Source organism: Mesoplodon mirus, assembly GCF_964341445.2.
Source record: "Mesoplodon mirus genome assembly, chromosome: X".
Taxonomy (NCBI): Eukaryota; Metazoa; Chordata; class Mammalia; order Artiodactyla; family Ziphiidae; genus Mesoplodon; species Mesoplodon mirus.
The window spans coordinates 19,823,092-19,850,268 of NC_138981.1; the positions used below are offsets into that span (position 1 = coordinate 19,823,092).

Below are 27,177 nucleotides of genomic sequence, written 5' to 3' on the forward strand. Positions count from 1 at the left end.
TTATAACAAAGTGAATCAGCTATACATATACATATATCCCCATATCTCCTCCCTCTTGCGTCTCCCTCCCACCCTATCCCACCCCTCTGGGTGGTCACAAAGCACCGAGCTGATCTCCCTGTGCTATGTGGCTGCTTCTCACTAGCTATCTATTTTACATTTGGTAGTGTATATATGTCCCTGCCACTCTCTCACTTCGCCCCAGCTTACCCTTCCCCCTCCCCGTGTCCTCAAGTCCATTCTCTACATCTGTGTCTTTATTCCTGTCCTCCCCCTAGGTTTTTCAGAAACATATTTTTTTTTAGATTCCATATATATGTGTTAGCATACAGTATTTGTTTTTCTCTTTCTGACTTACTTCACTCTGTATGACAGACTCTAGGTCCATCCACCTCACTACAAATAACTCAATTTCGTTTCTTTTTATGACTGAGTAATATTCCATTGTATATATGTGCCACATCTTCTTTATCGATTCATCTGATGATGGACACTTAGGTTGCTTCCATGTCCTTGCTATTGTAAATAGAGCTGCAATGAACATTGTGGTACATGACTCTTTTTGAATTATGGTTTTCTCAGGGTATATGCCCAGTAGTGGGATTGCTGGGTTGTATGGTAGTTCTATTTTTAGTTTTTAAAGGAACCTTCATACTGGTCTCCATAGTGGCTATATAAATTTACATTCTCACCAACAGTGCAAGAGGATTCCCTTTTCTCCACACCCTCTCCATCATTTATTGTTTGTAGATTTTTTGACGATGGCCATTCTGACCAGTGTGAGGTGATACCTCATTGTAGTGTTGATTTGCATTTCTCTAATAATTAATGATGTTGAGCATCCTTTCATGTGTTTGTTGGCAATCTGTATATCTTCTTTGGAGGAATGTCTATTTAGGTCTTCTGCCCATTTTTGGATTGGGTTGTTTGTTTTTTTGATATTGAGCTGCATGAGCTGCTTGTAAATTTTGGAGATTAATCCTTTGTCAGTTGCTTCATTTGCAAATGTTTTCTCCCATTCTGAGGGTTGTCTTTTCGTCTTGTTTGTGGTTTCCTTTGCTGTGCAAAAGTTTTCAAGTTTCATTAGGTCCCATTTGTTTATTTTTGTTTTTGTTTCCATTTCTCTAGGAGGTGGTTCAAAAAGGATCTTGCTGTGTGAACATTTTTGAGGTAGAGAATGATATCGGAAGTTTTATGTTGGGGAAGATGGAGAGGATAATGACTAGCAGGAGGAAAACTGTAAAACTGTTTTAGGCCAACTGTTTGTGGCCTGATTTAGAAAGATGGCAGTGAAGAATGAGAGGAAAAGATATATATATATAAATGATGTTTCAGAGGACCTATTGTTCAGACATGGAGATTGGTTGGATGCAGGGATATAAGGAAGATAGATAAATATAAGATGGCTCCCATGTATTTAGTCTTTATACTGGGATAGATGGTGGTGCCATTCATTGAGACAGTGAATGCAGCAGAGACTCCTCTGGAGGGGAAAATGAGTTGTGTTGTAGCATGTTACAATGTGTAGATTTGTAGGTCTGGCATTCATGAGAGAGATCTGAAATGGAAGTATGAGGTGTTAGATCGCAGTTGAAGACATGGGCATGGATGAGATTGTTCAGTTAGAATGTAAAGAGGAGAGGTAAGGGGGCCAGGAATGGGTCCCTGGAGTGGAGAGCAACAATATTTTAGGACAGTTGGAGAAAACATGCTGAAAGGGTACGGAGAACGAATGGACAGAGAGAACCAGGAAAGAGTAATGTGCATATACCAATGGAAGGTGAAAGAAAGGTAGTATAGAGAGACTGCAGGGTAACTCAAGTTACTTCAAGAAAGTTTGAAAAGACAATAAGGACATGTGTGGCCTGGTACTAAACTATCCTATCAGGAACCAGGTGGCTTTTAGGAGTGTCTCTTTTCTTCTCTCAGTGGCTACATAATTTCTGTTATGGGACTTTGCTTCCCTTTGCACAATTGTTGTAACCTCGTCTCTGCTTTCTCTACTTGCTTATACTTTCTGCTCTGTCATAATTTCAACTGGGTCGTTGCCCATTATGGCCTTTTGTCTCCCTCCTTGACATATAATCAAGACCTTTTAGATTTCGTGATTGCCTCATTTTCTTGGTATTCCTTACTTAAAAATCTGGAGAGAAGTAATCTTGTTAGTCCAGTTCATCATTTATATCAGGTCATTTCTTAGGTGATTGAAGCCACCCAATCTGTAGCCTGGCCAATCACTTATGAAGTGCCCTGAGTAATCTTGAAAAATGTATCCACTGTGGATTTCCATTTTTGGATCTGGGTAAATTCCAAATGATGGTGGATTAAGGCGTGCATTATAGGTGAGGAAATAAAGGTGTAAGGGGTTTGGCTCTGAAGGGAGTAACAGACTGGTGGCGAACACAGGATCAAGGAAATCAAGGAAAGGTTTTTGTTTTGTTTTATTTTGTTTTTTAAGATGGCAGAGGTTTGAACAAAGGAGTCAATAAGAAAGAAATGGTTGAAATAGAGCATTTAATTTTTTAATTGTTGAAGTAGTGTTAAGGTGGCAGAAGATTCCAGAGCAGAGGAAGATTGATTAGCCTTGTATAGAAAGAAGGGTACCTCTCCCTCTGAAAGAAGAAAGGAGGAGTGGGGTGCAGATAAATTTGGAAGTAGGGGAACCTGCCCATTAGCACATTTTGAGAAACAGGCAACAAAGAGAACTGCTGAGAAGAGAGGTAAAGAGTTCCAGTAGTTGCTGGGGAAAATTCAAATAGGAACCTAACAGCTGGGATATGAGGAAGTGATTTTTTTTTCCCCCAGTGAAGCCCATATATAGGTTGAGGAAAGGTGGATGATTGAACTAGTCCAGAGCTGAAATGGACTTAACTTGTGACTGGGTAGGAGTTAATGCTTGTTTTATTATTTTTTAAATTTGTTTGGTTCAACTGTCTTTTTTTCTTCATTCTGGTCTTCCGTATTTTTCTTTTGCAGGTCTTGATGACTGTTTGCAGCAGTATATTAAGAACTTTGAGAGGGAGAAGATCAGTGGAGACCAGCTGCTGCGCATTACACATCAGGAGCTAGAGGATCTGGGGGTCAGCCGCATCGGCCATCAGGAACTGATCTTGGAAGCGGTTGACCTTCTTTGTGCACTGGTAAGGACATCATAAAAATGGTGGGAAGGGAAACTTTGCTTTTCTTTCCTGTTTTCTTTCCTTTAAAATTTTTTTCCTTAAAATTTTTTTGTTTTTTCTCCTTCAAGCAGAAAAAAAATTCCCCTAATTATCAGCCAACTGGATGTGGTGATATTTTCCTCCTTTGTTGAATTTGATGTACTCTGCAGTACCAAATTAAAAATTAAACGGGCTTATTAACTGAATTGGTGACATTTTATTTAGCTACTTGAAAAACTACTTGAAAACTCACCAAGGGAGTTTTCACAGAGCATTTGGGATGTACAATTGCATACAATCAGTTATAAAGTTCATTTCCTTCTAAAAATTTTGCTTTAGTGTCCCAAATATTAAGTAATCCTATTTTAGAAAAACCATCCTTAAAATAATTAAATAATTTTAGTGTTCTTTGTGTATACGTCAATGAAAATTGAATATTGTACATTATATGTCTACTTTTTTGTGTTAAAAGAGCAGTGCCTAGTCAGACATGAGAAATCAATGTGAAAAGAATCCTGCAAGATTCTGATAGTACATTAGATATTCTGAGAGGAACATAGACTTTTTTTCTCCATGTTAGGTAAGATGACACTAACATGACTGGGGCTAGAGCTACAGTGAAAAAGAACATGAGTCTTATAATAACATGGGATTGAAATTTGACTCAGTCAATTACTGACATTTGTGTGCAAGTCATTTCACCATAGCCTTAGTTTTTTTAAAAAAATAGAGATAATATCAACTACCTCTTGGTATTGGTGTGAAAAGCAAAGGAGATAGTGTTTGAATAGCACCTATTTCTGTGCCTGGCACACAGTAGGCATTCACTAAGTAGTCACTATTATTAAGATGATGATGATTAATAATAAATGTGTAGATAATTAAACGTAATTCAGGAATCAGTACAGTCAGCACTGTGTGTGACAGATGTAAGATCTAGTTCCTGCCATCTTGAAAAGCCTAGTGGGGGGAGAGTGACATATAAATAGTCACAATATTATAGTATAATTACTAAAATAAAACTATGAGCTGAGTATTAGGGGCACAGAAGTTTTGACTAAGATAAATGGGTTTGTATTGCAAAAGAGGTGATCTTTAACAGCCTAGTGGTGGACGAGCATGTGTTCTAAGAGGTGGAGGAACAGAGGGAAGGAATTTCCAGGTAGATAAAACGGCACATACAGAGGCACACAGAATAAGGAGCATGCCTGGTGTGTATGAAAAATGATAAGCTATTTTCCCACCAAAAATAAGTGGGAAATAGTGGCCTAAAATTAGACTTTAAAAGATAGAATAGGGCCAGACTGTAAAGTACCTTAATATCCTGATAAGAGATTAGTACTTCTTCATCTGGGCACTGGAGGACTATGCAAGAATGATCAAATACTTGCTTTAAAAAGGTAACTGATGGTAGTGAAAAGGGTGGAGTGGACTGGACATAGAGTGAAGACAGGGGAACAATTAGGAGATGTTTAAAATAATCTACTTAGGCTATGAGTAGGGCTTAAACTAAGGATGTGCAACAGGAATACAGAAGACCTGGTGACTAGGAGTGGTGAGTGAGGTAAAGGAAGTTGAGGAAGATTCCATCTTATTAGCTGCAGAGATAGAGTAGAAGATCTTCCAATAATGAAGATAGGCAATAGCAGCAAGAATAGATTTAGGTGGGAATATAAATTGAGTTTTGGATTTGTTGAATTTGAGGCATCTCTGGGTTATCCAGAAAGAAATACTCATCAGACAATTGAATTTATGAATTTAGAGCTGAGAAGTGACTGAAGATAGAGATTTGGGAGTCTCAAGTATATAGGGATTGAATCCATAGATAGAGAGATCATCCAGGAAGGGCCTGTAGAATATAAAGAACAAAGGACACAACTTGACACTCCAGCTGGGAAGGAAGAAGGGTCTGCAGAGGAGACTTATGGAGTAGTCAGAGAAGCATGAAGACAACTATGAAAGAGTTGTCACAGAAGCAATGGGAACTGTTATTTTCATTAAGGAACACCAATAATGTCATCAAATTTCACTAAAAGCCAATAGAATAAGCAAGGGGAAAAGAAGTGATTGAAAATAGTTTTTAAAGAATCTGAAACCAGATTGGTTGAATAGTACCTCCCACTTACACATTTCAGTCTTACCTTAATTGTCCTTTCCTCAGAGATATTCCCTGATCACTCCCTCACCCTGGCCTGGTCTAAAATTGGCCCCCCACTCTTCCTCTCTTTCTTAACCCTCATCTCATTTCATAATTATATACTTATGTGTGTATTTATTAGTTTAATGTCTGTTTCTTCTGCTAGACTACAAGCTATGTGGGAAAAGTGACATTGCTTATTGAACACCTAGTGTGTAGCACAAATGCCTGGCAATAGTAGATGCTGAATAAACATTTTTTGAAAGTGGTGATGAAAGAGACTTGACATATTTTTCACATGATAATTTGGGGATCTTCTTGTTTCCTTATTCCTGAGATAAAAGAAATTAATTCCGACCAGAGCATGCACTTGCACTCTGCCTTATCTGAATCAGATTGCAGAAATCATGCCTGAAATAAAAGCTAGTACTCAGGGTAAGGTAAGAGTCCACAGTGTTTTTGCATACTGGTCTCCAAATCTGAGGCAGAATCGCTATGAAGGTACAATATAAGTGGCTTGGAGATGGGTATCTGACCTAGCAGTCCCCTATTTGCCACATCTTCTATAATAGTAAAGTTGAGTGTGTCACAGCTTGAAGTCTAGAGTGTATGTGTCATAAGTAGGGCTTCTCTTAGATGAACCACTCACATGCTGAGCTCCACTCTGCCACTTTGAAGAAGGAAATAAGATTGATGACTACAGTACTACCTACAAATAGTCTAGACCTGTAGGCTTTGGAGTTTGGCCTGGGGTAAGCTCTGCTGACCTAGAGTTACTTAAAAGGATGGTATCAGATATAGACCACTGCCATGCAGTTCTGGGTTTAAGCAGCATAGTGTTGCATCATTTTCTTGGGAAAAAAATAAATCAAAACATTAAATTCGGGCCTCCCTGGTGGCGCAGTGGTTGAGAGTCCGCCTGCCGATGCAGGGGATACGGGTTTGTGCCCCGGTCCAGGAGGATCCCATATGCCGCGGAGCGGCTGGGCCCGTGAGCCATGGCCGCTGAGCCTGCGCATCCGGAGCCTGTGCTCCGCAACGGGAGAGGCCACAACAGTGAGAGGCCCGCGTACCGCAAAACAAAAACAAACAAAAATAAAAACATTAAATTCATTCTTTCTATGTTTATTCTCCAAGGAGGTCAAATATTAAACTTCCTTTTCACTGCTTCCTAACGGCTATACATCAGCATGTTAAAAGTGCACATATCTTACAGTTTATGCACCAGATGTTTTCCAGTGAATATAAAGCAAATTTCCGAGCAGTGAATTCTGATTTACTTCTACATGCCATTATAAAATCAGGAGGTGACATCCCTCTTCAGCAAGCTGAGTTGATTGCATCAGGAGTTGTGCTGTTGGCAATGGGGAACTATGTTTTGTCTCTTCAAAACTGTAATGTCTCTACTGACTCTTCTACTTTTTCCTACATCTACTGTATTTATTTCTTCTTTTAGCAATTATATATTCATGCTCATACAGTGCTACCACAGGGAATACAAAGATTAAAAAGGCATAGTCTGTGCTCTTAAGATGTATACAGTCCAGTAAAGACAAAAGTCATTAAAAGATAATATAGATATTTTTTTAAAATCCCAGGGGAGTGCAGAAGGAGATGATGAACACTACTGAGGGATCCAGGAACTGTAAGTGGGATTTGCATTGGGACTTGCAGGATGCATAGATGTTTGCCAGATAAAAAAGTTGGAGAAAAGTTATCTAGGCAGAAAAAATATGTGTAAAGACAGAATTTTGAAAGAGTATGCAGTGATCAGAGAAAAATAAGAATTTTGATTTAGCTGCTGCAGAGTGGGAAGTGATGGGAAGAACGTCACCTTACACTTTGTATCACATTATAATTCTTTGCTTAGGTTTTTTGGTCCTTGATATGCTTTCTGCCTAGTGATTAGCAAGTAGGGGATATTAAATTAATGTTATCTTACTGAATGAAGTTCTCTGCCTTTCTCCAGAGAACTGTAATTTTTTTCTCTTGCCGACACAGCCTCAGACTCTGAAGTTTCTGTTCCTAAAATAAGGCAGACACAGAAAAATTACCAAATTCCTTTTTTTTTTTTTTGAGCAATGGAATATTTTCATCTGCCTTGTCTTGAAGTTAGTCCTGATGGGGAATAAATGTTATGGCAGCTGTTGAAAATCAAAGGTTTATTTAGTAACTTGTTCATTCATGCAACATATATTTATTAAGCACCAACTATACTGTTTGTACCATGTTATCCTAGAAAGAAATAAGCTTTTCATGATTTGGAGTTATATTAACTCTTTCAAGCTGTTATGCTATCATTTGGTGTGCTTCAATAGAGAGCACCTTGTATTAACTAAAATAGTAAAGCATAAATAAAATACATATAGTTTAATGTATAGCCCTTAATTTATGTTTTGACAATGTACCTTTTATTGAGAAGTACAAGTGAATCACTTATGACAGGATAAGAATAGTTTGCATTTCATTCTTCATATACTTTTCATGTAATAGGTATTTTGCAGGAAAAATTTGATGCTTGCCATTGCTAGGATTTGTTTCTTTGCAACATAATTGCTTGGTTCATTCATCGCAAAATAATTCATTTCTAAAAAAATTCATTAAAGCAATCTTTTTAGGACTCACACATATTTATAAAGCAAAGTATTATAAAACCTAACACCTGCTACATGATGCATTCAAATTAAGAGCTCTGAATAAAATAGCATTGACATTGTAAAATACATGGTGCCAATATTTCCAGTTAAGTGTTTAGTGACAGTTTGCCACTAGTGAGGGAGCCAGCTCGATTTTCTAAAATGTTGTTTCTTTCTTTCATGTGCTTTTGCATGCGTATAACTGAGAGAAGAACAGTAGAAACTTAGCATCAGTTCCTTAAGATTAGACTGGCTATGTTGAATCAGTGTGGAGTCACACCTGGTTCCTGGCATGAATGTTACTGGCCACGTAGGTAACATATAGGATAAAGAAAGTCGCTAAGTACATTTCATGTCCAAGCTTTTGTTTACTTGATGTAGTCCTTTCTGTACCAATAGTAATGCCTAGTTGTCCCATGCATATCCAGTAAAAAGCAAGTCTGTAGTGAATAAACCTGCATTTTTAAAAAGTTGAGACAGTACTTCTCATCTGCATACCTTTGGCCAAAAGCAAAGGGGCACTTCATATACTTGTTGCTTCTTTACATGGTAGGCAGGGGAGTGTGATTTACTGGTGACTTAGTGAGTCACAACAAACCGTCCACTTTCATGAAGGAAAAAGCAAAAAGATATCTGTGTTGTCAGTAATTGATTTTGAGCTACTTAGAACTGAGAACTGTGATGATGAAAGTTAACTTGAGACATCAACTAATCCATCTCTTTTGTTCAAATAGTATCACACAGACACTGTTATATACAGAGAAACTTCGAACCTATTTTTGTACTCTTCTAGAATTCTTAAATGCTTTTGAATTATTGATTTAACTAGTTATATTTGTTAACTAGAATAAGTTTTAAGAATTTCCTTCTCCATCTTCTACTACGCATTTTTTGTCTCTTCTCGCTACTGGATTCCTCTGTGGCCTGTATTTTTTACCTGAAATTCCTCCATATAGGATATTTCTTTAGTAGGCTTCCAAGTTAGGAGACCTCAGAGTATCTTACCAGGTTTTGTCCAGAAGATTTTTCTATTCTCTAATTCTTGAGTTGTATTTTTTTTAATGTAATGCTATCTTAAATTTTGGAATCTTCGAAGTATTTTTACTTTGCCTTCAGATTTTTATTTATGAGAAGATCTGTATTCTTTTAAAATCATTTTTACCTTTTCTAATAAAATATTTGGGATGGTAATATAAGAAGAGATAATTTAAATGAATCTTTTGTTGGGGCTAATGGCTATAGAGTGCAAGTTATGTTACCAGGTTGATTGATTAGGTTCCTCACTAATAAACTTTTTTTTTTTTTTTTACACTTTTTCGGTACGCGGGCCTCTCACTGTTGTGACCTCTCCCGTTGCGGAGCACAGGCTCCGGACGCGCAGGCTCAGCAGCCATGGCTCACGGACCTAGATGCTCCACGGCATGTGGGATCTTTCCGGACCGGGGCACGAACCCGTGTCTCCTGCATCAGCAGGCGGACCCTCAACCACTGCGCCACCAGGGAAGCCCATCACTAATAAACTATTTAAATTTGAGTTTCTCTGAGAAATTTTTATAATTTGTTTGTAAACAAATATTTTCTCATTAAAATCATTAATACACAAAAATGAAAAAGACAGACACTGTTGTACTTAAGGGAAAATGCTTTAACACAGGGAAAAGCTTCTGAAAATACTTTCAAGTACTTCAGAAGTATCATTTTCAGTTTAGTTGATACAAGTTATCTAGTCATTATCTAGTCATTAGAGAATATCTCTTATAAGAGGATACATGCTGGATAAAATCTCCCAAATGTTTCACAAATAATCCATGCTCAGATGCAATAGAATTTGAATAGAATGTTGTTTTATTTGTGTAAACCAAACCTTTTAACTTGAGAGACTATTGCAATTCAAATTTAGCAGTGAATATATAATATACTACGTTTTTTAAAAAACAAATCCATGGCTCCAAAACAGTGTTCTTTTAGTAAAAATGTAAATTCTCAGCAAAGAACAATCAGATTTTTATCACTATTAAATCTTTAGTGGTAACATACATAACTTGCTATTAATGTTTATGCATCCAAATCTTCCTCTACACCCTCCTTTCTTCTCCTCTAAGTTATTTCTTTTCTTAAATAGAAAAAGTAAACCTAAATTTCATATAAACTAGCTACCCAGTGATTGTTGACTTGATAATATAGCTAAATTCATTGTGCCATTTTCTTCCCTTTCTTCCCTTTTTCATTTCCCCCATTTTGTTTCACTTGTTTCTACTACCCTGCTTGAACAGGAATAGATTATTGGTGCTAAGGAGTGGGGGTAGAGGTACTGCCTCACAGGTGGCCTGGGGACTTGTAGTCCCATTCTGATTTCTGTCTACTCTAAGCTCTGAGCTCTAAGCAAATCAAAATATCTCCCTGTGTCTCACTTTACTTAACTGTAAAAGGAGGGGATAAATCAAACTTAGAATTTATTTGGGCCTCAGAGGCTATCTAACATTCTTTGGGTTTTATGATTTTCTGTAAGTTAATAATACTTTTAATTTTACACATGACAGTAACGTACGTGCTGCTAAGTACTTTGATCAAGGTCATCCTCTGATCAGGTTAACAGCTCACAATGATCTGTTCTAAAATTAATTGTGACTTGTGAAATCTTTCCCTAAAGTTTATTTGAGGGGATCCGACAATATTTTCCTATTGAATATGGTAAAAAAAAAAAAGTTTATTTGTATTTATTCATATAAAGCCTTTTTGCAATAATTTATAGATAAAACATTTAGGGTGAAATAATATATATTAATAGAAATTGAAAAGTGAGACCAAGGAAAAGAAGAACAATTATACTTACCAAAAAGTCATTATGATTTCTTTAGATGTGCTTCATATTTGACTGTGAGCTAATGCAACCATGACAAAATTATAAATAAGTTTAGTTTTATAATTTGTATTATAAAAAGGAGAAAGCGTATTGGTTTCCCTGAGGATGCAGAGGTTTTCCTGGTATACCATATCATAAAATAAACTTCTTATGTGAGTCATTATGAAGAGGACACAGAAGAAAAGTTCTATTGTATATGATTTATTTTTTTGCTATTTCATTTTATTGTTGGATTGTACTTTCTCATTTTGGGGAAGCAGAATTTTTCCTAGTGCCTACATTCATTACTATGCATATGCTAATAGAATAAATACTCAAAAATAATTGTTGATAATAATGAATTTCACAAGTAAATGAACTTAGGTTTGGGTTAAAAAAGAAGCTGCTTGTGAGTCCTTATAATCTTTCTGTCTTGGGTGGCATAATTCCAAGATATAATGCCCTCATCTTTCCATGTTCATATTAGCACTTACACATTTTCTTGTAATTTGTTTATCTGACGTTTCCCCAAATCCTCATTTGACTATGGGTTCTGCTAGGCCAGGAATCCTATCTTATTTATATGTAACTCTTAATACTTGTTCCACTGCCTGTACATATAGTAAAGTACTCAGTAAGTGTTTTAACGAATGAATAAAATATTGACTTTAAGTATATTTGTTCTCTGTCTTTTTATAATTCAGAATTATGGCTTGGAAACAGAAAACCTAAAAACCCTTTCTCACAAGTTGAATGCATCTGCCAAAAATCTACAGAATTTTATAACAGGGAGGAGAAGGAGTGGCCATTATGATGGGAGAACCAGCCGAAAATTGCCAAATGATTTTCTGACTTCGGTTGTGGATCTGATTGGAGCAGCCAAGAGTCTGCTTGCCTGGTTGGACAGGTAAAATCTTTCACATGTTTCATAAGTTATCCTCCTCAGGCATCAGTGTGAATATAACGTTATTTCATTTTTTTCTTGTGAAAGGATTAGATAAGCACGAGGAATATTAACAAATGCCTAATTATGATTTACCACAATATAAGCATATCATCAAAGAGATACTAACTGTTTGCAAAATTTTATATCCAAGTAGCTAATCAATAATTAGTCCCTGACAGTTTCAAAATACATTTGCTGCTCTATAAGGAAAATCATTTTTGGCTGTCATAACAAGATTTATAATACTACCTTGTCTCCTGATTTTCTGTATTCTGTTCATTCATTGATCATATTTAAGGAAGTGACCATCAGTATTCTATTTATTGTTTTAAATGGGTAATTAGACACTGACACTTTCATAGCATGCATTGTATGTCTCATTACCTTTGCTTTATTCATTCTTTATTATTATTCACATTGCACAGTCAATTTTGGATATTATAAAAACAATTTTGGTCCTTTTTTGCTAATGTAGTTAAGTTTCATTTGTCTTGGAACACATAAAAGTTTTCATAATATAAAATGAAAAAAGTTAGATTAAAATTGTATATGTGATTAAACATTTTAATGGTAAAACATTACAACTATTTAAAAATAACTAAATAAGCTCTTTCATTTTTGAAAATTTTTTTGTAGGGGACATGTACTGTGTTATGATGGTTAAATAATCAAATCTTAAAAAACATTTTGTCTCTTATAAGAAATTCTGATATGTAGAATTTTACTAGAATTCTTTCTTGAATAAATGTCAGTAGAATTTACATACATATACATATATATACACATATATACACAGTGATCCTTGAACAACATGGGCTTGAACTGCATGGGTCCGCTTATATACAGAGTTTTTCAATAAATACGCACTACATTACTATATGAACATAATCATCCATTAGTTGAATCTGTGCATGTGGAGGGCTGACTATAAAGTTACACATGACTTTTCGACTGTGTGGGGTTGGCACCCCTAACCCTCTCTTTGTTTGAAGTTCAACTGTATAATATTTTAGCTTTTTAAAAATATGAGACTATTAAAAACACAGTATTTGTATGTCTAAGGTAAAAGTTAAGGTAATTTTACTTAATTCTATATTGTCTAAATTTATATATATTACTAATAACATATAACATGACAATACTAAATCCAAATCTGAACACTAAGCTGTAATTATTAGCTTTTTGATAATTAATCGGTGGACAGCATATTTCTCTTATATTATGATATCATGAAAATTCTCATAATTGTTTAAACCACATTTATCCATTGTATGAAGTAATTGCCATTTAAACATGTCAATTCTACAAGTTGTATAATGGTCAATAAGTAAATATATTTAAAATATGGCTTATCCTTAAGTAATGTAGTATACTTGTTTCAGGAGGCTTCTCAGTAATCAGAAACTTATAGAAAATATATTTGATTTTAGTTATATCTTCTTATAAGTATCACCTGTCCTATAATTGTAAATTAGCTCAGCCTTGATATTTATATTTGGTAAATTTCATTATTTTCTTTTTACACTAGTCCTTATTAAATAAATAAATAAATAGAATGATTAGAGAATGTTTTTACTTCTTAATGGCAGGTATGGCTGTTTATAAAATCACATAATGGCTTCTAGAACACTATATAGTAGTTTCTGAGATTTTATTGTATTATATAATTTTTTATGGTGGCATTATTTTTATCATCTAATAAGATGTCCTTAGTAAGTGCCAATTCATCTACAAACATACATGAGCATACACACACATACATAGTAATCCATGAAGTCAATCAATGGTGTTTTGTGTTTGTTTCATAGAAAGAGAAAATGTGACAGAAAGTCTGAAGGAAATAATTTAAATCATCTGTTTGGCTTCCATTGCTGCAAAGGTTCTCACAATGCTTATTTTGTGTTTTATCATACTACCTATGTGATCATTAAATCAAAGGCCATTTAACATTTTGATCATAAAAATAAAATGTATACTTAGAAGGAAAAGACACAACTTTGTGATAACTTTAAAATCTTCTGCTGAGACTGTAAATTTAAAAAAGAAACTGAAGTTTATATTTTGAAGATTTTTCTCAGGAAAGTTCAGCTCCAGGCTGGCTTGTCTATAATGATTATGCTTTAACAGCTTTAGTTTTAAAAAGGAAAGAAGAAGGAGAAAAAGAATTCTTTGTCATTTTAAGGCATTTGGACTTTATGCTGAAGGCAATGGGGAGCTGTTTAGGGTCACTGTTGTGTTCAGACCTTTGAATTTTGAAGATTACTTGGGCTATAATGTTGGGAAAGATTAGGGAAAGAATAAGGCTGGAAGAAGGGAAACCAGTTAAGAGGTTGTTTCAGGAATATTTGTCCCTTGTACCTGCCCAGGACCCCCTCAGATACCAAAACCTGAGGATTCTCAAGTCCCTTATATAAAATGACAGTATTTGCACGTAACCTACGCACATCCTCCTTTATATTTTAAATCATCTGTAGATTACTTATAATACCTAATACAGTGTAAATGCTATGTAAATAATTGCCTTGTACAACAAATTCAAATTTTGCTTTTTTGAACTCTCTGGAATTTTTTTTCAAATATTTCGATTCGAGGTTGGTTGAATCCATGGATATGGGACCTGCCAGTATGGAGTGCCAGCTGTTATCATGCTGCTGCTACTATTGGTGATTCTGATGCTTACCAGCCACACTCAAAGCAAACCTAGGAGAGTTGTCTTCATTTTACAGATAGGAAAACTAGCACATACAGAGGCAGAAGTTAAGTTCAAAACCAAATAGGAAGTAAGTGGTGGTGCCAGGATTCATTCCAGGCACCTGACTACAGAGTTGATTCTCTCCATTGCTATTTACTGAGATCTTTAATTAGAGAAGCAGCAGTGAGGATAGAAGACTGTTAGACAGAGAGACTAAGAAAAAGGAGACACCTAGGGTGAATAAGAGGTATCTGACTTCGCTGACCCAATGGATGGTGATGCCATTATCAAAACGGGAGGAACAGGTTATGGTGGAGGACAAGTGTTGAGTGTTGGCCATGATAGATTGTGAAAAGGTCTTTAGAGTATTGCTGCTCAGAAAAGATATACGGTGGATAGAGATTTGGGAATAGTTAAAATATAGGTGGTAGTTAAAGTCCTGAATACATTAATATGGTGGTGTAAGGAGATTTTTAGAATGGATTCCTCTTATCCTGCTCTATTTGTTTTCCATAACACAAACCCTTCTAACACAGTATGTAATTTACTTATGTGTTATTATTGTTTTTGTCTGACTGCTCTATATATAATGTATGCTTCTGGAGAGCATGGATTTTCATCTGCTTTGTTCACTGCTATCACAATTATCTAGAAGAGTTCCTGTCCTATAGTGGGTGCTCAATAAATTTTTCTGAGTGAATGAAGAGAACTGAGAAAAGGAATGACCTCTGCATACCACCACGAACCGAAGGATGATTAGAAGTTCAGCTTATGGGAAAAAATAAGAAGACATAACGAGACTTCATAGGATAGAATTAGTTGAGAGTGGTGTCACGGTAGCAAAGGGAGTAAAGAGTTTTTTGGTGGGGGGGGCAGTGTTGATATTTTAGTATTATTTTATTTTTTTCCAACTTTATTGAGATATGAATGATATATAACATTGTAAGTTTAAAGTGTACAACGTGATGATTTGATGCACATATACATTGCAAAATGATTACCATAAGATTAATTAATATAATCTATCACCTCGCATAATTACCTTTTTTGTGTATGTGGTGAGAACGTTTAAGATGGGAATAAGGAGTTTTAGGGAAAAAAAGGAAATGGTCAGTAGAGTCAAATGCTGCTGACAGGTTAGGCAGGGTAAGGCTGAAAGTGTGTAGTAAATTAGGGAATCAGGATATATGTGATCTTACCAACAACAGTGTAGTGTTTTTACTTAGAATTAATGAAAACTGGAATCCTTGGGTTGATTGTGAGTTAAAGGTAAGTGATAACTCCTCTTTGAAGAAATTTTTCTGTGAAGTGGTTTGTAGTTCAGGATAGTTTTGTATAATATTAACTTCTACGTTTCATAGACTCCATCTTTTAGAGGTGTTGGAAAAGAGGAAAGGCAAATGATGAGGGCTACTTCTATATCTGGGAACTTACTTTGCTTCCTTCTCTTCCATGGATTGTATGACTATCTTAACTGCTCCTTGGCTAATATAAATTTCAAAAGGTCCCAAAATCAATTTAAATGTAATAGGATTTTTTTTTTTTTTTTTTGCGGTATGCGGGCCTCTCACTGCTGTGGCCTCTCCCCTTGCGGAGCACAGGCTCCGGATGCGCAGGCTCAGCGGCCATGGCTCACGGGCCCAGCCACTCCGCGGCATGTGGGATCTTCCGGGACCGGGGCATGAACCCGTGTCCCCTGCATTGGCAGGCGGACTCTCAACCACTGCGCCACCAGGGAAGCCCTGTAATAGGATTTTATCTATAACTGTGCCAAGTGAAATGTTTACGCTGTTTGTTTTCCTGACAAGTAGCCCAGACTTTTATTAGAGATTGTTAGTGGATGTGTATTTAAGTTATATATATTTTTTTTCTTTTTGCGGTATGCGGGCCTCTCACTGTTGTGGCCTCTCCCGTTGCGGAGCACAGGCTCCGGATGCGCAGGCCCAGCGGCCATGGCTCACGGGCCCAGACGCTCCGCGGCATATGGGATCCTCCCACACCGGGGCACGAACCCGTATCCCCTGCATCGGCAGGCAGACTCTCAACCACTGCGCCACCAGGGAGGCCCTTAAGTTATATTTTTATTCCTTTCAAAGAAAAAATGTTTTCTAGGTAGCAGCAAGAGCACAAGACAACATTCCACATGCCCTCTTGTTTCAGTGTGTTCTACAAACTACACAGGAAGCAAAACACATTAATCAATGCTAGAAAAGCCAAAAGAGCAGTGTTCTCCATGACCGCTGTTGTGAATCCCTGCCTAAATACATTGTGAAATAGTATAAAAGAACAAAGGGCTAAGTAAGAGAGAGTTGAGTTTCAGCTCTGCCTCTGGCCCTGGGTAACCTTGAACCTTAACCTCTGTTTTTATTTTCTTTTGAGAATAAGGATATAAGACCTGCAGAATTTGAAGTTCTCTTCTAAGCACTAATATTCTATAAATCATTGACCTTGTTCACCAAAGCCATATGAGGAATATATTCGTCTTATTTCCCTTTACATAATTTCAAAGAATAAACACTAACAAAGTTTGTTGGTGACTTGTAGAATCATGATTTAACTCCCTACCTCTTCTCTGACTAAATTTAGTTAATATTAAGTTCTAGACCAAAACTAATCTGTTTTTGTGCTTTCTTTATATAAGGTAAGAATGTATCTTGTCTTTTTTATTTTTGTTTTGAAGAACTTAGAACTTAAGTACTTAATCATAAAAGTTCCATAGAAATTATGTTGACCAAAAATTTTTAATATCTTGATTTGTCACAGTAGATTGTCTTTAATTTGGAGGGTTTAAAATGGTCACTGCGATCGAATATTGCCAAGCATTGGATTTTTAACCTTAGTTTATGCCTTTAATGTACAATATAATATAATTCTTTAGTTGAAAAATGAAAAATTCTGTCAGTTAACTATGGTTATTTTGATGCCAAACAACTGGCTTAGTTTTTTAAAAATCTGACTTTTGGGCATTAATTTTTTTTTACATTTTGGGGAGAACTTGCATGCACAGCAATATGATGAGTTTATTGCAGTTTTTATTTTATGTCACTTGAAGGGGGAGAAAGGAAAAGAAAGAATAGGAAAAAATCTTTAATTTAGTTCCATACTGAACTAGATGCTTTTCATGTATTGACTTATCGAATTCTCACGAAGCGGGTATCATTATCCCCATTTTACATATGAAACATGAAGTAATTTGCCTGAAGTTATTCACTAGTTTGAAAATTATAATTTGAATCTATTTTTGTTGTGATACCAAAGCCCTTCTTGTTTCTCTTTTATCATGTTCCTTTGTCATACTACATCTCCTTTTGAACGTGTACTAGTTCTTAAGGATTTTGAGGAAGCGATTCTTAGGAACGTGGCGTATATAAACATTTATTTGTACTTTGGTGTTTCTCCTCAAATGCTAAACAAGAATACCACTTTTCTTTTTCTGGCCTTGATACTTCAAATTGCTGTATAGAATTTTTTTATAGAAAAGTTTATTTCTCCCTGTGCTATGCCGCATAGCACAGGGAGATCAGCTCGGTGCTTTGTGACCGACTGGAGGGGTGGGATAGGGAGGGTGGGAGGGAGGGAGACGCAAGAGGGAAGGGATATGGGAACAGATGTATATGTATAACTGATTCACTTTGTTATAAAGCAGAAACTAGTACACCATTGTGAAGCAATTATACTCCAATAAAGTTGTAAAAAAAAAGAAAGAAAGTTTATTTCTCATTTTACTTAGAAGACATCAATGAGATATCTCTTAATATCATGGAAAACCTTTTGAATGTTTACGGCAAAAGCATTAGGGTGCTAGGGAAAATGTTTACAAATCACAAAAACTGCAATTTCAGTGGAGCTTCCATTTAAGTAACATTTATTTTCAAAAATTAGCTCCTTACATTTCTTAAATAAAATAAAATCTAAGGCTAACAGAAATCCCCTTTTTCTTCTTATTTTAAATGTTGACTTGAGTGAAACAACAGACTTTCCCAGAGGAAAAGCCTTAGAGGTGAATCACAGTTGGTAGCTTTACTGTTTATTTTCAATTCGTGGTTTACTTGTCTATTTTTAACCTACATCCTGCTGTTTTTCACACTTCATCTTTCTTGCAGTTTTATATGGCTTTGCCAAATCAATCTATACTTGGAGGTTTCCAGATCGCTGTATGTACCATGTTGTACAGTAACATCATTAAAAAATATTCAAAAGTATTATATATAGAAAAAGTTTATTTTGCTATTTATAATGAAAATTTATTCTTTTCTCTCATTTTTAGCATTAATACCTATTTCTAACTGTTCCTGAAATACATTTTAAGATCATTCTGTTTTGAAAGGATCAATGAGATGTCTTTTTATATCACTGAAAACCTTTTAAATGTTTAAGGCATAAGGGTTAGGATGCCAAGGGAGAAAATGTATTCTTTGAAATCTTTTGCTTTATCTACGAAAGTGGTTGAACTAATTTCTTCTTCCATGATATGAAACTATAGGACAAAAATTATTTCTATACCAGGGGAAAATTACAGAGACAAAGAAAACTACCCCAAACACTACCAAATGCTGTGGCTCGTTGTTGTTTGGTCTTATTTCCTCTGTGTGCTCAGTGCTCCAACTTGGCACCTCTTGTTCCAGAAATGAGCAGTGATGTTAGCAAGGCTGTTGTTCATAGAATGCCCCTCAGGCTCAGCAGTGCCAACCTGAGAAACAGTAAGGCCTTCCAGATTTCCTAATTAACTCCTTAGCGTTTCTTGTTAGCTTCTCTTGTTAGCTTCTAATTTGTTTAGGATTTCTGAACCATTAATAACCTTTCCATAAATGCTTTTGTTTGAAAAGAATGTACAACAAATAATTTTTTATAAGGTCAATAACTTTTGCACTAGAAAGAAGTATAAGCATTTTATTATCCATATGATGATTTGAGGATAGTTGTGTAACTTTTAAGATCTAAGTAGGATGATTCCTGTAATGGCCATTTATTAATGAGCCAAGGATTTTATCTTTTTTTTTTAACTTTCTGGCATCAAAAAGTTTTCCTGCCATGAATTTTATTTTCTTTACCTTGAGTCAGCCACGTGTTTTTTTCTAAGTAGCCTGAGCTCCAACTTGGGGTTTCTTTAGACTGAGGAACAAATTCCTCTCTTAATTTTGTTTTGTTTTCAAGTTGATCATGTTCAGCTATTCTATAGAGATCCATTTCTTTATCTCATTAAGTCATGATTGAGTGTTCATCTTTGGTAACTGACAAAGATTGGAACCTGTCAGCCTTCTTTTATTTATGTATGTGTATAGCCAAAATCATCATCCCAAACATTAAGATGTGCTGGCTAAGAATGGTTCTTAGTGTGGTTGTATGTGATTTGCCTTTAAAATGAAAACTTTAGGGAAATTCACTACAAGATAAAATACATGTTTTCCTAGGTATATCTTAGATTTTTTTTCCAGTTTTTTTTTGACATTTAATCTTTAGCGAGAAGCTTGTCCCACTTGAAATATGAGTGCTCAGGAAAGTAGAAAACATGCCTTAGAATTCAGTTTGCTACAGGCATTCAGTTATCAAATAGATTTTTCTTTTGGTACATTTTCAAGATCAAATGAGTCTTTTTTAAGATTTTATGGGGAAAATCATGCTGTACTTCATCTCATCACTTTTGAGTGAAGCTTTTAGATTTTATTAACAGACTTTGACCTTTGCAAAACTAGGAACCCAAGCTCTTTCATGCCAGAAGCACTTTTGAATTCTTAATTAAAATGCCAATTTTTATGCTTCAATGCAGCAAAAATGGTCTTGGGGTGGTTTTTTTAAAATGATGTTTTCCTAGAAGTGCTTATATCTTAACATCTTTTAAAAAATAGTTTTATTGAAGCCTAATTTACATTATATAAAATTTATCCATTTTAAGTTTAATGAGTTTTAATAAATTTAGATATAGCTATGCAATGACTTCAGATTAATTAATTACATGCATTTTGTTCTAATTATCATTATTTGAATTCTTAATGACTCCTTCTGTTTTAGTAAACTATGTTGAAAAATATACCATTTTGGAATAGGAATAAACAGTAGTGGAAGACAGCGCATAATAGACTGCAGTATATAGAATCATTTAGAAGACAATATGCTCAAACCCCTGGAAAAAGAAAGGGTCATTTAATAAGTGGAATTGGGGCACTTGATTATGCCTTTGGAGAATAAATAATGATAGAACACTACCTGTTCACTAAAGTAATTTTAGGCCTATCATTTATTTAAGAGGGAAAAATAAATCCATAAGAAAACTGGAGAAAATATAGACAAAAAAATGATTTCTAGATGTAGAGTTATTATTAAGTATTTTAAAATATGGAATAAAATGCAAAGAAATATGCTGTTTGACTTTGACTACATAAAATTGAAAAACATGACTAAGTATAAGGCAGATGACAAACTGGGGAAAATACTTGCAACAAACAGTTATGAGAAGCAGAGGGTTAATGTGTACTGTGTGAATATTACATTTAAATTAAAAATGAAGAACACCAAAATGCAATAGATGAGCCTATAAATAGACAATTCAAAAAACAAGAAACAGAAACTGCTAAGATGTATATACCACAGAATAATTTCAAAGTACTTGAAGCAAAAAATGACAGAACTAAAAGAAGAAATAGACAGATCCACAATTACAATTGGATACCTCATCTCCTCTCTCAAAACAGAAAGTAAGGATTAGAAGAGCTGAACAACACCAGATAACAAGATATAATTGATATTTTGAGAGCATTTCATCCAACAACAGTAGAATACAAATTCTTTTCAAGTGCCCATGGAACATTCATGAAGGTACACCATATCTGCATCATAAAACAAACTTCAACACATTTAAAATAATTTAAATCAGTTAGAATCTCTTCTTTAACCATAATGGAGTCAAACTAGAAATCAAACAACACACTTCTAACTAATCCATGGATAAAAGAGGAAATCTCAAGGGAAATAAAAAGAAATATATTGAACAGAATGAAAATTAGAGCAAGTCATAATTTTTGAGGCACGCAGCTAAAGCAATTCTGAAAGGAAAATTTGTAAGCACTGAATGCTTATATCAGAAAAAAAGATCTCAAATCAATTATCTAAGCTCTCATCTCAAGAAAATAGAAAAGTAATTGCTAATCAACAAGCATGGGCGTAAAGTTTTAGTTAAGCAAGATGAAAAAGTTCTAGAGATCTGCTGTAGAGCACTGTACCTATAATTAATAGTATTGTCTTTTACAGTTAAATTTTTGTTAAGAGGTTAGATCTCATGCTAAGTATTCTTAAAAAAAGAAAATTAAAGAAAAAAGAAAGTAGAAAATAAGCCCAAAGCAGCAAAAGGGAGCAAATAATAATGATAAATGAACAGAAATCAATGAAACTGAAAATGGAACCACACTAGGTTGAGAAGTCAATCAAAATTAAACGGATAATAAAGGAATACTACAAATAACTCTTTATACATACATTTGACAGCTTAGATGAAATGAACCAATTCCTTCAAGAACACAAAAGCTACCAAAACATACCCAAGATGAAATAGATTCTTTGAATGATCCTGTAACTATTAAAGAAATTGAATTGTACTTAGAAACTCTTTGGAGTAGGGGAAACAAGGTCCAGGCCTAGATGATGTCACTGGTGAATTCTATGTTTAAAGGAAAAATAACACCAATTCTACACAGTCTATTTCAGAAAACAGACATAGAGGTAATCCATCCCATCTCATTTTATGGTACAATCATTATCCTGGTTCCAATACCCGGCAAAGATAGTACAAACTTACATGTTATAATCCTCCACAAAATACTGGCAATCCAAGTCCAACCACATATAAATAGAGCTGTGCACCTTGACTAAGTGGGATTCATTCTAGGTAAGCAAGGCTGCTTCAGTACTTGAAAATAAATCAATGTAGTCTACCATGTTAATGTGCTGTAGAATAAAAATCATATATCAGTTAATGTAAAAAAAAAACATTCAGTAGAATCCTATACCCGTTCATGAGAAAAATTCTCAGCAAAGTAGGAATAGAGTAGTAATATCTCAACTTGATATAAAGCATATATAAAAAGCAACAGCTGACCTTGTACTGTGAAAGACAATGCTTTCCTCCTAAGATTGGGAATAAGGCAAGGCTGTCCACTCTCATCCCTGCTATTATATCCAACACAGTAGGCCAGAAAAGGAAGTAAAAAACCTAGAGATTAGAAAGGAAAAAATAAAACTTTTCCTATTTCCAGATAATATATGTCTGTGTGTAGAATATTCCAAGATAGCTACAAAACATCTTTTTGAACTAGTAAGTGAATTTGGCAAGGTTGTAGAACATGAAGTCTACACAGAAAAATTTATCACATTCTTGTATACTAGCAATGTACAGTTGGAAACAAAAAGTAAAAACATGGTATAATTTACAGTTGCTCTAGAATTAATGAGATGCCTACATATAAATTTAGCAAAATATCTACAGGATTTGTATGTGAAAACTATAAAACACTGATGTATAAAATCAAACAAGACCTAAATAAATGGAGAGACATACTGTGTTCATGGATTGGAAGACTCAACTTAGTAAAGATGTCAATTTTCAAATCTTCCTGTAGGTTTAATAAAATCCACATAAAAATTACAGTAGGATTTTTTTATAGCTACAGACAGTATGATTCTAAAATTTGTATTAAAAAGTAAAGGGACCATAATACTTCATCAATTTTGAAGTTTTTTAATACTATTTTAAATGTATAACTTCAGTAATCAAAACTGGTATTGGTGGCAAGATAGACACACGGAGTCCAGAACTTTATGCATATGGTTAGCCAGTTTTTGACAAAGGAGCAAAAGCAATTCAGTGGAGAATGGTTAGTTTTTCAACAAATGGTGTTGGAACACTTGCATAGGCAGAGGGAAAAAAGCGAACCTCGACCCAAACCTCACACCTTATACAAAAATTGACTTAAAAATGAGTCATAGATCTAAAAGTAAAATAAAAAACTTTTAGAAGAAAACTTGAGTTAGAGTCAGGTGAAGATTTCTTAGATATAATGCTAAAGGTACAATCCAGAAAAGAAATTATCGAAAAATTTGACCTCATTAAAATAAAAAACTTTTGACCTGCTAAAGATCCTGTTAAAGGATGGAAAGAGAAGCCACAGACTGAGAAGAAATTTTACAGGTTACCTATTCAACAAAGGACTTGCATACAGAAAATACTGAGAAGTCTCTAAACTCAATAGTAATGCCAAAAATCTAAATAAAGAATGGACAAAGGACTTGAGCAGACATTTCACTATAGATTATATATGGATAGCAAATATGCACAAGTCAGCATAACCAGTTAGAAAATTATTAGGGAAATATAGTTAACGATTAAATACAGATAATATATAAATAGAGCAAATACATATAACTTTGGGGAAGTGCAAGTTAAATCTGTGATAAGCCTCTACATAGCTGTTAGAATGGCCAAAATACATAAGTGAAAAATACGTTTTTTAAAAATGTAACCAATAAAGGGCCTCTCATATGGACCCCTGTGACAATGGGAGGTTCTTGAGTTGTAGAGTTTTCTAGAAGAAAGACAAATTCAGTTTGTAACCAGGAAGCAGTCTTATATAATCATTTATAGTAAATTGCCTTAAGAGTTATCAGTAGAGAGATCCAAAGCACTAAAGTTCTAGTAATCGTGACTAAATTTTTACCCCCATACCTTATTTTCTATTTGTGATTTTGTTTTCTTTAAACTGGGCCTCCCAAATCATATAAGCTTTGGCCCCACAAAAACCTGATTGACATTCATAGACAAGAGAGAGGATAAAGGCTAATGGAAATCCACTGAATTCATTTGGTGGCAAAACACTTGCTTGGGAAGACTGCTGCTGTCTATAACATTCTTGAAAATATAAACCTCGTACCAATATATATTATTTACATGCCAAGTTGTTTGAAAAGGGATGTGAAGTGATGTAAGTAATTGATTTGGTACAAATAAAAACCTACTTAAGTTCATAGAGGTGGTATATTAGTGTTTAACTCTGGGCTGTGGAGTCTGGAGTCAGACTTCCTGGGTTTGAATACTAGCTCCACCACTTACTAGTTTTCACTTAACCTTTCTCTACCTCACATTTCTTATATGTAAAATGGTAATAATAATAGTGCCTATCTTATAAGAGTTGTGAAAATTATTTGGTACATGTAAAGCATTTAGAAAAGTAACTGGCATATAGTAAGTCCTCGGTAGGTGATAGCTGTCATTAGACTAGCTCTGAATTGTGACTATTTCAAGAAGACACTGGACTCAAAATCTTACCTTCATTTGAAAATAAACTAAAATGTCTTTGCTAAAGCATGCCTTTTTGGTGTTGTTTTATTTTAGATGTAGTGAAGAGACCTCGTAAGAAGTACGAAAGAACTTTTAAATATTAAGCACTAAAAAAAGAGAAATTTGATGGAAAGCAAACATTTTTCTTGAATTCTCTTCCAAGCATTTCCCTCGATTTTCTTCCTTAAATATGTTCCGAATATTGTTTATCACTATGTAAACTTCAGAACAGTTCATTTCATATTATTCAAAATCTTATTTTAGGCTATTGTATTTGGGGAACTTTCAAAAGCTGTTCCTATTAATCACAGTTTTCCTTTTTCCTTTATAGATCACCATTTGCTGCTGTCACAGACTATTCAGTTACAAGGAATAATGTCATACAGCTCTGCTTGGAATTAACAACAATCGTGCAACAGGTATTAGCTGGAAAATTTTTCTTCAGTTAATTTATTAGCTATCTCATATTCTAACAATGAGAAGTACTTGTATTTACCAAGAGTTCATAAAATACTGGTTTGGGATTTTTCTCATTCAAAGACAAATGGTTCAAAAGAAACCAATTACATAATTCATTGGAAAACTATGCATATGGCCCAGTAAACAAGAGTTTTATTTATCAGCAGATGTAAAAGTAATCTGAACCTCCAGAGACAGCTTTATAATAAATAAGTCGGTTACTCTCACACTTTTAGTGGGGATGACTAAACTGTATGGCCTTTCACAAAATTAAATTAACCCATTTGAATAACAATCTGAGACTTTTGCTCTAAGACACCATTAGTTCCTTATTAGTACGACTATAGTTTCATTTATATAGGTATACATACAAACAAGTATACATAGTAGCCTTTAATTATCACCTTAATCATTTAAATGATCTATTTACATGACCCAGTTTTTTTTTTTACTTTGAGTATTATTTAAGCCAGGGACTCCAAATCAAACGTGTTCAGTAGTGCAGCAGCTGATATAAATATCCTGGCATAACATATGGAGAAATGGTAGAGGAGTGAATTGACTAGTACCTATCCTGCAAACATTTGTTTAAATCTAATAACAAAACACATCTGAGAGGTGTGAGGCTAGCAACCACCACTCTGTGTAAGCCTCATGTCAACCTATTGCTGCTACTGCTGCTACTTTCTCAGGGTGCCATTTTTTGTTAAACTATCCAGTGATGCAGAAATAGGGAAAGCAGAGGATAAAATGTGATGATACAGAAGATTATTGGAGAAATTCATGATTGAATTTATCCTTCTACTCCCTGTCGTTTATGACGAGGGCTAATTTTCTTATATTGCCTGTATTTTCTCAAATAAGAAATTTTTTAATACAATCTTAAACGTTTCAATATATTTTCTGTTGTACCGTATAGATTTTATTAGCACCATTTCTCTGAAATTGCAGGTTTATAGAAAGGAGAGTAAGTTTATGACTTTTAATTGTGGAATACAGCAGACATTCATCAGGATTATATCGTAGCAGTAAGAAAGTCAGTAACTAACTCACTGCTGTTAGTCACAAACATGGATGAAGATGATAAACATTTTATCAGCCTTGAAATGCTGTTGTCTCACTACATGTCTTCATATTTGTTATCAGTAAATTTTATTTCTGAAAGTCATAGATTTCAACTGGATATTAGGGAGAAGAGTGGCATTTTAGGGCAAAGGTCAGCAAACGTTTTCTGTGAAAGGCCAAATTTTAAGTATGTAAGGTTTTGTAGGCTTTAATGATATAGGCTATATGGTGTTTGATCCAACTATTCAACTGCAAAAGCAGCCGCAGACAATGTGTAAGTGAAATGAATGGACATGGTGATGTGCCAATAAAACTTGTTTTACAAAAACAAACAGCAGGTTGAATTTAGCCCTGGGCCACAGTTTGCTGACTCATGTTCTAGGGTTATGCCAGTCCAGTGTGGTTCGTGGGCCAGTAGCATTATCATCACACAGAAACTTGTTAGAAATTCAGATTCTTGGCACACACTCCAAATGTACTGTGGGGAATGCCCAGGAATCTGCATGTTTACTAGTTTTCCAGGTGATTCTGGTTCTCATACACTGTTCTGGGGCATAGGAATGAAAGAACAATAATATAATCTATGGGTAATTTTTCTTGTAGATCTGTATTGTCAGTGACATTTCTTCAAAAATATGTTTTCTAAAGCTGTTTTTTTTTTAAGCCATTAAACTTGACCAGAGATTTGAGATGTGGATAATAGACTATTAGTTTCTTCCCTTTTACCATGAGAGAAAGAAATTTTCTCTGCTTTAAGGATACCTACTGCACAGTATTTGTATGATAATCATTCATAGCACATTGGATATGTGTTCAGTAACAATCTATATGCTGACAGTCATAATAATACAATAATTATTATTATCCGCTACATGACAAGATCTGTGATAACTATTATATGTATTACTTAGGATTTTC

General features: G+C 34.8%; 1 protein-coding gene across 5 annotated transcripts in view; it reads left to right on the plus strand.

The window, feature by feature from the left end:
* CNKSR2 (connector enhancer of kinase suppressor of Ras 2) overlaps positions 1-27,177 on the plus strand; it is a 255,004-nt gene that overhangs the window by 48,830 nt on the left and 178,997 nt on the right. For all 5 annotated transcript variants that reach the window (XM_082610757.1, XM_082610756.1, XM_082610758.1 and 2 more), the window contains exons 2-4: positions 2,977-3,140; positions 11,478-11,680; positions 25,067-25,154. In XM_082610757.1, the coding sequence (XP_082466883.1) occupies positions 2,977-3,140; positions 11,478-11,680; positions 25,067-25,154 (455 nt within the window). The remainder of the gene's footprint in view (positions 1-2,976; positions 3,141-11,477; positions 11,681-25,066; positions 25,155-27,177) is intronic.